Here is a 12,170-nt window from a genome sequence, read left to right on the forward strand (position 1 = left end):
AAAACCCACCATCACTGCCCTGCAGAATCTCCCACTCCTCATGGCGAGGCAGCTGGGCGCCGGCTCGGATGGCTTCGTGCGGCTGCCCCTCAGCTCAGCCTCCCTGGCGCTGCCTGACCTGGCGGTGACCGGGTCCTCAGAGGCCCTGCTCAAAGGGCAGAAGCCGCCACTCATCCTGGCAGCCCGGGCGGTGGACGCTGCGGGGAAGATCGCGGAGCAGATTCTCCCGATCTTCTCGGAGGGATTTGTGGTGCGTTGTGTGGAGGGTCCAAGCCGGGTGGGGGAACCTGAGGCTTCTCGATGAAGCGTCTGGGGGAGGGCGGAGCTGGGATCACGTACCGGGGTGGCCCGGCTGCAGACTGGCCCGGGGGGGGAGAGGGTTAGGAGGAGGGGTCCCTGGCCATGTCACTGCACTCCTCGTGCACAGCCTGCACTGCTGGTGGACTCTCACACCATGACCTGTGCTGAGCCCTCTGAAATGACGCCTCCCTGCACCCACACCACGATCAACCGCAGGTGGCAACCCCTCGGGTGCGGACCGCCGCCAAGAACGACATTCCACATTGCGAGGACAATGTCTGCAAGATCAATGCGGGTGAGGAGTCTGGGAGGGTGTTGACAAGCTGTGCAGCGTCGCAGGACAGCCTGCCTGGTGGGGTGATGCTGGTGCAGTGCGCAATCCAGGCTCGGCCCAGCACTTGGGCGTGGCAGGCGCGCGCTCCCAGACTGCTGTCATGGCATTCTTGGCTCAGCCACTATTCCACCATTTGCCCTGTGCCGACCCGCCACACCAGCCTTGCAATACCCGCAGTGGGGAATGCGACGCAGACCAAGCTGAAGGACCTGGCCCGGGCTGCCGCAGATGCGGGGATCGGCAGCTTTGCGTTCCCTTTCCACAGCGTGAACAAGGGTGTGGCGGGGTGTGGGTCGGTGCAGAGCGCCTTGTGGCCTGGTGGAGGGAGCCTGAGCGTGCTCCCCTGGACAGCCAATCTCGATTCTTGTGTTCTCTCATCCCTCCCAGTCCGGGAGCTCCAGGCTCTCATGGTGTGGGCGGAGGAGAGCTTGGAGCGCTGCGACGCCACCAAGAAGATCCTGAAGCTGACAAAAGGCTGGGAGGAGGCTCGGGAGCATGTGTTCAAGGTGAAGGCTCTGAGTTTGCGGCTGGGAGGGCATTGGGATGTATGTGGCCTTGGACTGTAGTAGGCGCCGGGTCCTTGCCAGGATCCGGGGTCACACTGTGTCTGTGTGTGGCCAGCGAACATCCGGGCCCTGCCCTCGGCCAGCATTTGACATGGTACACCGCCAGCCTGGCACCTTATCGACATCAAATCCACCCTGAAATGCACGATGCACCCTCGCTCACCTGTCATGCCGCAGGCCGTGGAGAGCGACACCCGGCTGCGGCTTTGGAGCAGCCTGCCCTCGGGCAGCCTGGTGGGCCTCCTCTTCCCTACCAGCGGCGCCACGCCCCTGCTGGACAGCCCCCTGGGTGAGTCGATCGGGCGGCTGTGGGGGTGTTTGTGTGGAACGTAGCTGTGGAGGAGGGGGTATGGTGTCATGGTTGCTGGACTGATGTCTTTGCCCAAGCCCCCCTTGTCCCTGCCCATGTAAACCACTACGTAATCTCCCTCATACTCCCGGGACCCTGCACCGCAGCCCTGGTGGAGGAGGGCCACGAGCGCGAGGAGGCAGGACCCGTGGTCCGAGCCGTCATGCTGGGCAAGGGGGAGGGCGAGGTGTCGCTCGGCGCGGTGCGAGAGCTGCTGGCGGAGGCGCAGGTGGGACTTGTTGGGAAGAGGGGGTTGGTTGCAGGGGATGTGTTCCGCCGCAAGCCCTCGTGCACTCCGCGTGGATCGAGGAAGGGCTCCAGGCTGCGGGGCTGCGGCGGGGTGCAGGACCCCCAGGCAGAAACACGCCCGCATCAGGGCAGCCGGCCCTCCACCCGCCTCGCCCGCCCCGTTCCTGCACCAGGCCTCCTGGTCTCGGCGCGGCCACCCCGGCTGGTCCATGCTGCCCATGGACAGCGAGAGCTTCTCCGCCTCCTGCTCCCGCCACATCTCCATCGTCCTCCCGCTGAGCCTGCTGGAGGGCGCGGTGCCGGGCATCGGCCTGCCCATGCCCAGCCTGGGCGGGGGGGACGCGCTGGGCCCGGGGCCAGACCCCGGCGGCGCCGCCACGGGGCTGAGCATGTCGCAGCGCCTGTGGCAGCTGGACAGCCTGGGCACGCTCCGCTCCGAGGTGCTGGGCGCGCCCCCGCACGACCCCGGCGCGGTGACCTTCCCCGGCATGGCGCCCCCGGCCTACTTCCCCGACCCCTTTGGCGCGGCGGCGGCCGCCGCCGCCGCCGGGTCGCCGCTGGCCGCCCGCCCCGGCCGCCCCGGCGCCGCGGGCGACCCCTTCTACGCCTCCGGCTCCGGCTCGGCGGCCCTGGACCTGGAGGCCAAGCCCTTTGACCCCGGGCAGGCCGCCATGGCCGCCACGTACACGGGGCGGGGGTCGGGGGGCCCGGCGCCCCCGACCCCGGAGGGCGGCTGGGACGGCGGGGGCGGGCCGCCGGGGCCGGGCACGGGCCCGGCGCACACCGCCAGCGGTTCGTTGTCCACGCTGCACGAGGAGGGTGGGCTGTCGCCCGTGAACAAGCGGGCCCGGACGGGCCCCATCAGGCCAGAGCCGCGCCTGGCCTCCATCCCCAGCAACCCCCTGGTGAGGGGAGGATGGGTGGGAGGGTTTATAATATGGGGGAAGGAAGGGTAGGAGTGGAGCCCAACGGGACCGTGAAGAGGGGACTCGAACGCCGCCAAACTTGTGTTGCTGCGGGGACAGAGTCTTGTGTTTGTGCAGAGGGGTGGGTAGGGGAGATTAGCTGCTGCCATGCTACCTTTGCCAACCCTCCAAGCGCTCATGAAACCCCACCTTCCATCACCACCCGCAGCTCCTGTCCAAGCTGCTGAGTCTGGGGCAGGCCGGGCAGGACCAGCTGCGCAACCTTTACTTGCCATCATTGTCCCGCCTGCTGGATGGTATGCCCAGTGAGTCGTGCTGGCGGGGGGATGGAGTGGGAAAGCAGCGCTGGTGACATTACATGTGGCAGGAGGGCAGCAATGGGGGCTGACTCGGCCACACTTGTGTTTCCTCCTATGTCCACCCTTGTCGCTGAATGAGAGTAGCGGAGAACACCGCACACATGCCCCCTGTCCGGCCCACAATTCCGCACCATGTCAACCCCTGCAGTGCAACCCTCTCCCAGTACCTAACTTCCCTTCTTACTCCTTGCCACAGGCGGCCCCAACTTCCAGATGATCGAGCAGCCGCCCCTGGGGCTTGAGAGCCTGGCACCCCCCTCTCCCTCAATCGACTACGCCGCCATGCTCAGGGTCAGCCCTGGGGATGGTGCCTGGGGACTACGTGTTTAGCTTTGCCACACGCCACCAAATCATGGCAGGAACGGTTGCACCAAGCCCCAACCCAACCCCTGAACCCCCTCTGCCACACAGGATGCATACCGGCCCTACGACCAGGACCCCGCCCCCCTGCCCTGCCCGGCCCGGCCCGGCCCGCCCCCCTCTCCCCCGCCCTCCGCCCACAAGCCCAGCAGCCAGGCGCTGGAGCAGCTGCTCAAAGCGGCGGGGCGCTTCGACTACGCCTCCCACCTGCTCGACCGGGACGGCGGCGGGCACCACCCCCACCACCCCCAGCAGCACCCCCACCATGGGCGCGAGGAGGGGCGGCTGGGCATGCCGCCGCTGGCGCTGCTGGGTGACCAGGGGCTCGACCCCGAGGTAGGGCCCCGCGATCACGTGGCGACGGGGCCGGGGCTGGGCGAGGCGCAGGCCTCGGCGGAGCAGGAGCTGCTGCGCAACCTCATAGACATCACTCGGCGCTCGGAGCACGACGCGGGGCGCTGGGCGCCAGAGAGCCAGGGGGAAGCCGTGGGCTGGGGCAGGCTGTTGTCCATGGAGACGCACCCGGAGTGGTCGCGGCCCGTCCAGGAAGTCCACACAACCATGGGTGAGGCGCGCGAGGGGGGGGGGGGACGTGTCGGGGACAAGAGGGGGGCCCTGGAGAGCACGGAGGGAAGGAAGGAGCAGGCGAAGGTGGGAAGGGTCTGCTTGAACAGTATGGAACAGTAATAACAATTATTCATGCAACTGCCGGGCAGGAATGCGAGGGTCTCAGCTGGTGTGTCCGGAAAGGGTTGGAGCTCGCCAGGTGTGATTCGGGGCTCGCAAGCATTCACCCCCTCACCCCTCACACCCCACGCCCACGCCCGACAGGTCCGGTGCTGCGCCCAGACTAGCAGGAGGGAGATCACACATCACATACGCTGCAATGCCGCGCTGCTGCACCGTCCATTTCATCGCGGGGGCCGGGCCATTCTCCATGGCCTCCGGAGCAGATTTTACAACTCACAGCTTACTCACATTCATCCAGCCCCACATTAGGGTCGCTGCAGTTGCTCATCATCGTCAGGTTTTCCTGATTGCGTTACCAACCTTCGACTCTGCTTCACTACCTGTGGCACCCTATTTACACTTTGACAGCACAACCACCACAGCCACTGCTTGGGAAAGAAGCATTTGGCAAAGAATTTTAGAATGACGTTTTGTAAAGTAGAGACGGTTTCGTTTAGTAGCAAGGGTGAGGTGATAAGGTCGTGCTGCAGCACATCTCGCTCAAGGGGGGCTGGAAATGGTTATATCCTGATGTAATGTGGGCAATATGTACACTTCTGTATACATGAATCAATACATCCAGCCCTGTCCTCACTCAGCAGGAGAGGGGGGGAACTCCATAGACGCGGGCCCAGAGTCATCACCGATGTTGATGATGCGGTTCTCAGGGCTCTCAGTCTCCAGCTTGGGCACCACCAGCGTGAGCACGCCATCCTCCAGCTTGGCGGTGATACCCTCCGGTGCTGCCGACTTGGGCAGGCGCACGCTCCGCCGGAACCGGCCGCGGAACCGCTCGCCGAAAGACCGGGAGGACCGCTGGCCAGCCTCCTCCTTCCTCTCGGCGGTGATGGTCAGGACACCCTCGGGAGACACCTCGACCTGAGAAGAACGGTGTCTGAAGTTCAGCGGGCGGGCGGGGTTGTGGAGAGACTCTCGCGAGATCCGCCGTCCCGTGAAAACACTATGGTCTCCAGCGCGAGTGAAACCCACTCACCTTCACGTCGCTCTTCTTCAGCCCGGGCAGATCTGCCGAGATGGTGATGCGCTTGTCTTCCTGCTGGAGGTCGATGGGGAGTCTGAAGGCGGCGCGCTCGGTGGGGACCTCCGTCTCCTTGAAGGCGTTCATGATCTTCTCGAAATCACGGAACGCTCCCTCGAGCCCGATTCCCATTCCCATGCTTGGGCCCCAAAAGCGGGGAGAGCAGCTGTGGGAGATGGGATATGTGATTGGCTGTGATGTATTGCAATGAGATCGGGCAGCACCATGCATCCACACATTGGGTCATGGTGGGGTCTCTGAGATACAACCCGATCCCTTCACGCACCTCGCCCCGTATGAGCCAGGCTGCCCATACGACCAGTTACGGGGCGATCCCTGGCTTCGATACCCGGGTCCACACCCTCGAGCCACGACCAGGCGGGATGCTGCCCGGGAAGGTCTTGCTGAGGCGGCAGAGGGCCTCACTGTGGTCATCGCGTTTGGGATGGCAGCCATCGACATGGTGTCAATGAATAAGGGTGGTCAGGCAGTCTGCTGCTTGTGAATGACTTACTGAAAATAAATGTGAATGTGTAATGCTCCTCGTTCTGCGTGAGCTTTTATTTCGCCAATCATGCGAAGGAACGCGATGATGGCGGAGCCACGCTCGAACCTTCCGACTTCCAAAAACGAAACTCCCATACAAATGTGTGGTCCTCCGCCTGACGAACCCTCCACGCACACCCCTTGACTTCTCCTTACAAATTCGTAATCGCCAGACCAGAAATGAGTGAATGACCTTCTGCCGATGAGTTACACATCTCCTGGTGGCCGGCATGGCAAGCATGCACTGTGACAAGGGCGCACCCGGCCTTCACATGATGGCTGGCATGTACATGCAGCGCTGCACATAATCCCCCTTCCTCCGCGTGGCGTGGCGGATGAGCCCCACGAACTGCAGCTCTGACACCGCCTGGGAGAAGCGGGCCGCGACCTGCATGCGCGCGCCACCGTCGGCACATGCATCGGCCTGCGACGGAGTGAATTATGACTGGAATGAGCCTAGGCATGTGTTTGTAGGCTGATGGACGGCGGCTCCCTCACATGCAAGCCCGACCCAAAACCGTCTTGCCCAGCCTCGGCCAGTATTCTGGGAAGCTCAGGCGCACCTTGGCATCTGCCGCCTTGGAGCCGGTCTTCCTCCCCTTCTTCCTCGGCCCATGACACTCGCGCACGTCTGCAAAGCCCTGGAACCAGTCGGCCACATTCTGGCAGTTGGCGTCCTGCGGAGAGCCGAAAGATGGCCACCCAAGGGAGGGTGGCGGTGTCTCTTGGGCATGTGAGTCGTGCACATTGGCTCTGCAGGCAGATTAGGATCGGCCTCCCCCCCCCCGGTCGTCCCTGGCCCCACTCTTCCCCCCTTGCCGCCCTCACCGCCTCGAAGAGCTGCCAAGCCAGGCATGCGTCCTCCGTTTGCGCGTTCAAACCCACGGGGCCCGGCAGGCCAAGCACCCGCTCAGGCCTGGTCAGCGCCTGCATCAGCGCCTGCATTGCGGTGTACGAGTGGGGAACGGGGTGCAGCCTCAGCCACAGCCTGCCGAGCACAGGAGTGGGGCCGGCCAGTTGGAGGAAGGAACGGCAGGAAAGGGGCTGGCTCCTGCTTTGATTGCTGCTCTCCACAACATTGGCGGGAGGGTGACTTGAAGGGCCCCCCATACCCTCCCCGAACCCACGGCCACGTGCCTCGCGGGGCGAGGCGGTCAGCGAGTCCAGCGCCTCTGGCCTGCAGGCCGTCACCATGGCGGCGGCCTCGAGAGTGTCAGGCGGCGCGGCCAGCAGGCGTGCCAGCGTCTCGCGCAGCCACGCGGGCATGCCCGGTTTCTTGGTCGCCCCACGGGCCTCGACACAGAGCCCATCGCTCCCGGGCTCGGCGTGCTGTGCGCGCTGCGCTGCGACGCCCAGCATGGCCGCGCGCCGCGACGCCTTGCTGTGGAAGCGCGACTTGGGGCCGGGCGGGGGAGGGGCCTGGCTGGCGTCTGGCTTTGAAGAGGCTGGATGGGCGCTGCGACTGGCACGTTGATTGGTCAGCTCCCCGACGGCGTCGCCCACCTGCTCCTCCTGCTGCTCGATGCCGACGCCCCTCTGCTCCTCCCGCTGCTCGTCAGTCATGCCCTCGTTCCCTTCCTCCTCCCGCTCAAACTCCCGCAGCCGGGCCAGCTCCTCCACCAGCGCCTCCTTGGCCCCGGGGACGCGCAGCGCGGCCGCCCGCAGGTCCCGCGCCAGCGCCCGTGCCGCGCCGGGCCCCGCCGCCGCCAGCCCCGCCTCCAGCGCGCGCAGCGTGGCCTGCCCCGCCGCGGCGCGGGCCCATCCGGGGTCGAGCGCGTCGCGGTACAGCCGCCAGTACGGGCACGCCCTGGTCTGGCCCAGGGCCCGCGCGGCGAGCGCCGCCCAGTGCAGGCCCACCGCCCAGCGCGCCCAGCACGTGACGACCTCGGCCGTGCCGGCAGGGACCCCAGGCCCATCCCTCTGGCCGGGCACCCAGTCCAGCAGCCCGGCCGCCCCGGCGAGGCCCCGCCCCGCCGCCGCCGTCAGGAAGTGGGACAGGGCGGCGAGGCGCAGGGCCTGGCCGATCACGCCCGTGCTGAAGTGGTGCAGCAGGCAGGCGTCCCAGGCGCGCGCAACTACGGCGTGGGAGAAGAGCAGCCCCGGCCAGCGGCCATCACCGCCCAGCAGTGCATCGCACACCAGGCGGTTCAGTCGGTCCATCGCAGAGGCCTGTTTGGGATTGGGTTGGGGGGGGGTGTGGAGGAGGGGTGGTTTGTGGGAGGGCACGTGTCGCAGGGTGAGCTGGGGGCAGGACAGATTACCAGAATGGAGCCTTGGGGCGGGGCTCTGCTGCAGGACATCCTGCTGGTTCGGCATCGGGCTGCGATGGGGTTGAGGAGGGCTCCACCTCCGAAACCACCGACATGCACTTCCTTGTTCAAGGGCCCCAGCCACGGCACCCCATGCACACACCAGATTGAAGAAGGAGCACGCCAGGCACCGCTCCAAAACGTCGGAGGAGAGCACGGCGTGCAGGGCGGCGGCGGAGGTGGTGAGACCCAGCACCAGGGTCAGGGGGACCTCCCAGCAGCCCTGTCAGGGGGGCACGAGTGGGCTTGTGGTGTGGGCATGGGTCAGGGGATGGGGGGGGCAGTGTGTCCTCTCACAGCCTGCAGGGTCGATGATGTTGGCAGCGCAAGAGGCGCAAACTTGCTGCAGCACCCCAGCAGCAAGCGGTGTGTATGGCGCGGCCAACCCTGCATCCGGATAAGTGCCTTGAGCAACCCCAGCACAGCCACACACCCACGGCCAAAGCCCGGTGCGCCCCACCACCAACACCGCATGGCCCACCTCGCTCAGCGCAAGGATGAGGTCCCTGAAGGCGCCGGGGTCCGCCATGTCCGTGCCCTCCACGACGAGGACCAGGGGGGCCTGCAGCGCGACCTCCTGCGCCGCGCTCCGGCCCCCGCCGCCGCCACGCTGACTGGACCTGGCGGCACGCGGAGCGGCGGCCGGCGCAGGCGCCTCGCAGTCCATGCTCCCCAGCACACCTCCCCCCGTCTCGTCCTGGTACCATGCGGCCAGCGCCTGGGCAGCGAGGCGGTTTGGGGTGAGGGGTGGGCTTGCTGGGGGAAGGCTGACTCGGCGGGCACCCGACGGGGCCTCGCAGCGGGGTTGTCTTCGGGAGCACATGCAGGAGACCCTCCGGGGACCCAACCTGCGTGTCGGCCCCGGGGCTGTCCAGCCCCGCAAAGTCCTTGATGACCTGCTGCAGGGCCGCGCTCGGCGTCTTCCCCAGCGAGTTGGGGTGCAGCAGGCTCACGTAGCACCCCTGCGAGGGCGGCGGTGGACGGCGGTCTGCCTGGCACGACAAGGCTCCGTGGCCGACGGGCATGCGCCCTGCCTTTCTGCGGCCTGCGCAGCAGGGACGGAGGCTCCACAGCGAGCCCACCTGACACCCGACTGCTCATCAAGCGCCAACCTCCTCAGGCCCAACTCCACCTGGTTCCTGAGGTGAGAGGCCAGGGCCGGGAACGTCTGGGCGTGGTCGGAGGCGTTCACCCCTCCCGCCAGCACGAGGCCGGCGGGCAAAGCGCGCTTCCCTGCCCCGCCCCAGCGCCCCTGCGAGGCCAGCAGGCCCCGGCTGGATGCATGGGAGCCTCGCACAAAATCCAGGAGGTCTGTGAACACCGCCGCGTCGGTGGCAGCCACCGCCTCCTGGCGGCAGGTGGTGGATGAATGCGATCGGCGTGGTGAGCAGGAGCGCCTTCACAAGTGTGTCCCGTCAGAGCAAGATCAAGCCGCTGATCTTCACAGCGAATCCGGCACCTCATGCGCCTTCAAGTGGGTCTCTGACCCACGACTCACGCTTATGGAGGTCTTCAGGCGGGACACACAGGCCTCGGAGGCGGCTGCTCTCCGCAGCCGCTGCTGCACCTCCTCTCCCTTGAAGCATGGTGGGAAGCCTGCCAGCAGCAGGTCCCGGGCGACATGCGCGTGTGGGTCTAGAGCATGGACGCCTGGCTTCCCGCCCTTGGCCTTCTTGGGGCTGGGCGGTGCAGGATGGAGCAGGGTGAAGGCCCGATCCACCCCCTGCCCGCCCAGGTCCTCCCCGTCACCCTCCGTCTCCCACTCCATCGAGCTGCTGCGGGGACTCCTTCACGGTGCGCAATGCAGCATCCAGATACTTTGGTCCTGATACGATAGATATCGCTGCATTAGTGCATGAATTCCCGGGAGATCCATCTCATTTCGACTGTCGGGTCCCGCTTGAATGCAGGCGCGCAAGCTCCCTCCCTTTCTTCAACGGCGCTCCGGTCCAGCGCGCGGAGACTTTTGCTGGTCCATGGGTTCAAGACGCCGAAGCACAGCCCGGCGCAGGGCGAGTGTGGGACGCCCAACTGGTAAAAACCATTGGTGTTGCAGGATGGAGCCATCCGGCGGTTCCGCCGGCCAGCTCCTAGTGTCCTCGGCGCTGCCCGTCGTAGAGATGTGCCTCATCGGGGGCATTGGCGGCCTCATGGTGCACAAGGTGCGCCCATGCCCCGGCACCACCCCCCTGTAATGGTTGCCTGCATGCCATGTCGCCATACCCCAGTTCCCTTCCCCCGCCCTCCCATTGCCAAAACACAGAAGCTGTTTGACGCCTCCAGCTGCACCGCCCTAGCCCGGGCCTGCCTCTTCATCTTCATTCCCTGCCTGACCTTCGGCAAGCTGGCACAGTCCGTGACCCTGGACTCGGTGCTCTACCTCTGGCCCCTCGTAGCCAACATCGTGGTCAGGTGAGCGGGCGTGTGAGGGCTGTGGGTTTGTGGATGGGGGTTGGGCTGGCACCAATATGACTGCCAGTCACGAGTCAGCCTTTGAACATGTGCAACCCAGCACTTGTGCATGTGAACCCACCCCCACCTGTCGAGTGTGTTTATCTGAGCCGGCTCCCACACTCCACCCTCGCCCTCACCCACCCTTCCTTTCAGTCTCCCCGTGGGCCTGGCCCTGGGCTGGGCGGCGGCCCGCCTCACCGGCATGCCCCGTGCCTACACCCCACACGCCATGTGCTGCGTGGCCTTTGGCAACGTGGGCAACCTGCCCCTGGTCTTCGTGGCAGCGCTGTGCCACGACCCGCACACCATCTTCTTCCGCCGCCTGGGCGCGCCCTGCGAGGTCCTGGGCATGTCCTACACCGCCTTTGCCATCCTGGGTGCCACGGTGCTGCAGTTCACCGTGGCCATCCAGCTGCTTAAGCCCGAGCTGGAGCTGGCGGTGGAGGTGGTGGGCGGCCGGGCGGGCGACTTCAGGCTGGGGCCAGGGTCGGACGCTGCAGCAGGCGCCGGGGCCCCAACCCGCGGCGCCGCCGCCGACGACCCCGCGTCGCGCCAGTGTCAGCAGGCACCAGGAAAGCGCGGCGCGGGGTCGGAGGAGGAGGGGCACATGCTGGCCGCCGAGCACCCTCAGCCGATCTGGGAGCTTGCGCGGCGCGAGGACTCGGACGCCACGCTGGACCTCCGCAGCGGCTCCCTGCTCAGCGTGGAGCTGCCGCTCATGTCCTCGCCGCGCATGGACTCGGCCGCCGGCCTCGCCGCAGAGCGGGAGGGCGCGGGCGAGGGGGCGCGACTGCTGCCGGGCGCGGCCGCGCCGGTACCCGAGCGCCACGAGCCAGGCGCGGGGCAGCGCGCTGCGAATTCCTTTCGCGGGCGGCTCAGACACAGCGCGCGGCGGCTGGCGGCCGTGCCCTGGGCCTCCTTCTTCCCGCTGCCCACGCAGGCGGCGCTGGCCGGCGTGGTCGTGGGCTGCATCGCGCCCGTGCGGAACGCCCTGTATGGCCACGATGCGCCCCTCACCTTCCTGGGGGACACGATAGAGACCCTGGGCAACGGGCTCATCCCCTGCACCATCGTCCTCCTGGGGGCGGTGCTGTACAGGTGATGCCCTGGGGTGGCGAGGGGGACTCGAGTGGTCATTGGACCTCGCCAGAGCGCCTGGCCCCTGCTCCCGCCTGCTGCAGAGCCTGGCTGTCGAAAGGCTGCAGGATCCTTGCGAGTCGTGATCATGCCCTGATCGCCAACCGCAAACAGACCCCGCTCACCTGGATTCCGCACACACGTGTGGATGCGTCCACACGCCAATCACCAAACCCAGCCCGCCCAACCGTCCACGCTGCAGGAGCTCACGCAGCGCCAGCAACACGCTGTCTACGGCGTCAGTCGCAGCCACCATCGCCAGCCGGCTGGTGTTCTGCCCGGCGATCATGACCGGCCTTATCATGCTGGCCCTCAAACTCAAGCTCATCCAGCCCGTGGACCCCCTGTTTGTGCTGTGCCTCCTCCTGCCAAACTGCAGCCCGACCGCCATCAACATCCAGGTGCCCGGGCATCTGACGCATGTCCCTGTTTGTTTAGGGAGCGGTTGGGGCAGGGATGTGTGTGGTGGGGGGGGCGCCTGAGCATCTGCGTCGGTTACTGAGGCACGTGGAG

At 66.7% G+C, this 12,170-nt stretch overlaps 4 protein-coding genes across 4 annotated transcripts in view; 2 read left to right on the forward strand and 2 right to left on the reverse strand.

Annotated features, from left to right (window-relative positions):
- F751_3266 (hypothetical protein) overlaps positions 1–4,297 on the forward strand; it is a gene marked incomplete at both ends in the record, with an annotated part of 6,296 nt that extends 1,999 nt beyond the window's left edge. The window contains 13 exons of the mRNA XM_011403936.1: positions 26–250; positions 517–595; positions 812–910; positions 1,022–1,140; positions 1,378–1,489; positions 1,657–1,778; positions 1,972–2,094; positions 2,197–2,271; positions 2,614–2,703; positions 2,933–3,029; positions 3,280–3,374; positions 3,588–4,008; positions 4,275–4,297. Coding sequence (XP_011402238.1) covers positions 26–250; positions 517–595; positions 812–910; positions 1,022–1,140; positions 1,378–1,489; positions 1,657–1,778; positions 1,972–2,094; positions 2,197–2,271; positions 2,614–2,703; positions 2,933–3,029; positions 3,280–3,374; positions 3,588–4,008; positions 4,275–4,297 — 1,680 coding nt within the window. The remainder of the gene's footprint in view (positions 1–25; positions 251–516; positions 596–811; positions 911–1,021; positions 1,141–1,377; positions 1,490–1,656; positions 1,779–1,971; positions 2,095–2,196; positions 2,272–2,613; positions 2,704–2,932; positions 3,030–3,279; positions 3,375–3,587; positions 4,009–4,274) is intronic.
- A 466-nt stretch (positions 4,298–4,763) lies between these two features.
- Positions 4,764–5,349, reverse strand: F751_3267 (18.1 kDa class I heat shock protein; the record flags this gene model as incomplete). The annotated part of the gene is made up of 2 exons (XM_011403937.1): positions 4,764–5,051; positions 5,167–5,349. The coding sequence occupies 2 exons, from the start codon at positions 5,347–5,349 to the stop codon at positions 4,764–4,766; spliced, it is 471 nt and encodes a 156-aa protein (XP_011402239.1).
- A 676-nt stretch (positions 5,350–6,025) lies between these two features.
- F751_3268 (hypothetical protein) lies at positions 6,026–9,834 on the reverse strand (the record flags this gene model as incomplete). Its single annotated transcript, XM_011403938.1, has 10 exons — positions 6,026–6,181; positions 6,321–6,434; positions 6,586–6,745; positions 6,881–7,386; positions 7,786–7,926; positions 8,170–8,289; positions 8,548–8,784; positions 8,915–9,028; positions 9,199–9,414; positions 9,565–9,834. The coding sequence occupies 10 exons, from the start codon at positions 9,832–9,834 to the stop codon at positions 6,026–6,028; spliced, it is 2,034 nt and encodes a 677-aa protein (XP_011402240.1).
- A 289-nt stretch (positions 9,835–10,123) lies between these two features.
- F751_3269 (putative transporter) overlaps positions 10,124–12,170 on the forward strand; it is a gene marked incomplete at both ends in the record, with an annotated part of 3,453 nt that continues 1,406 nt past the window's right edge. Inside the window, 4 exons of the mRNA XM_011403939.1 lie at positions 10,124–10,228; positions 10,330–10,478; positions 10,674–11,618; positions 11,860–12,058. Of these exons, the coding sequence (XP_011402241.1) occupies positions 10,124–10,228; positions 10,330–10,478; positions 10,674–11,618; positions 11,860–12,058 (1,398 nt within the window). The remainder of the gene's footprint in view (positions 10,229–10,329; positions 10,479–10,673; positions 11,619–11,859; positions 12,059–12,170) is intronic.

This window comes from Auxenochlorella protothecoides (assembly GCF_000733215.1).
Source record: "Auxenochlorella protothecoides strain 0710 unplaced genomic scaffold scaffold34, whole genome shotgun sequence".
NCBI classification, from domain to species: domain Eukaryota; kingdom Viridiplantae; phylum Chlorophyta; class Trebouxiophyceae; order Chlorellales; family Chlorellaceae; genus Auxenochlorella; species Auxenochlorella protothecoides.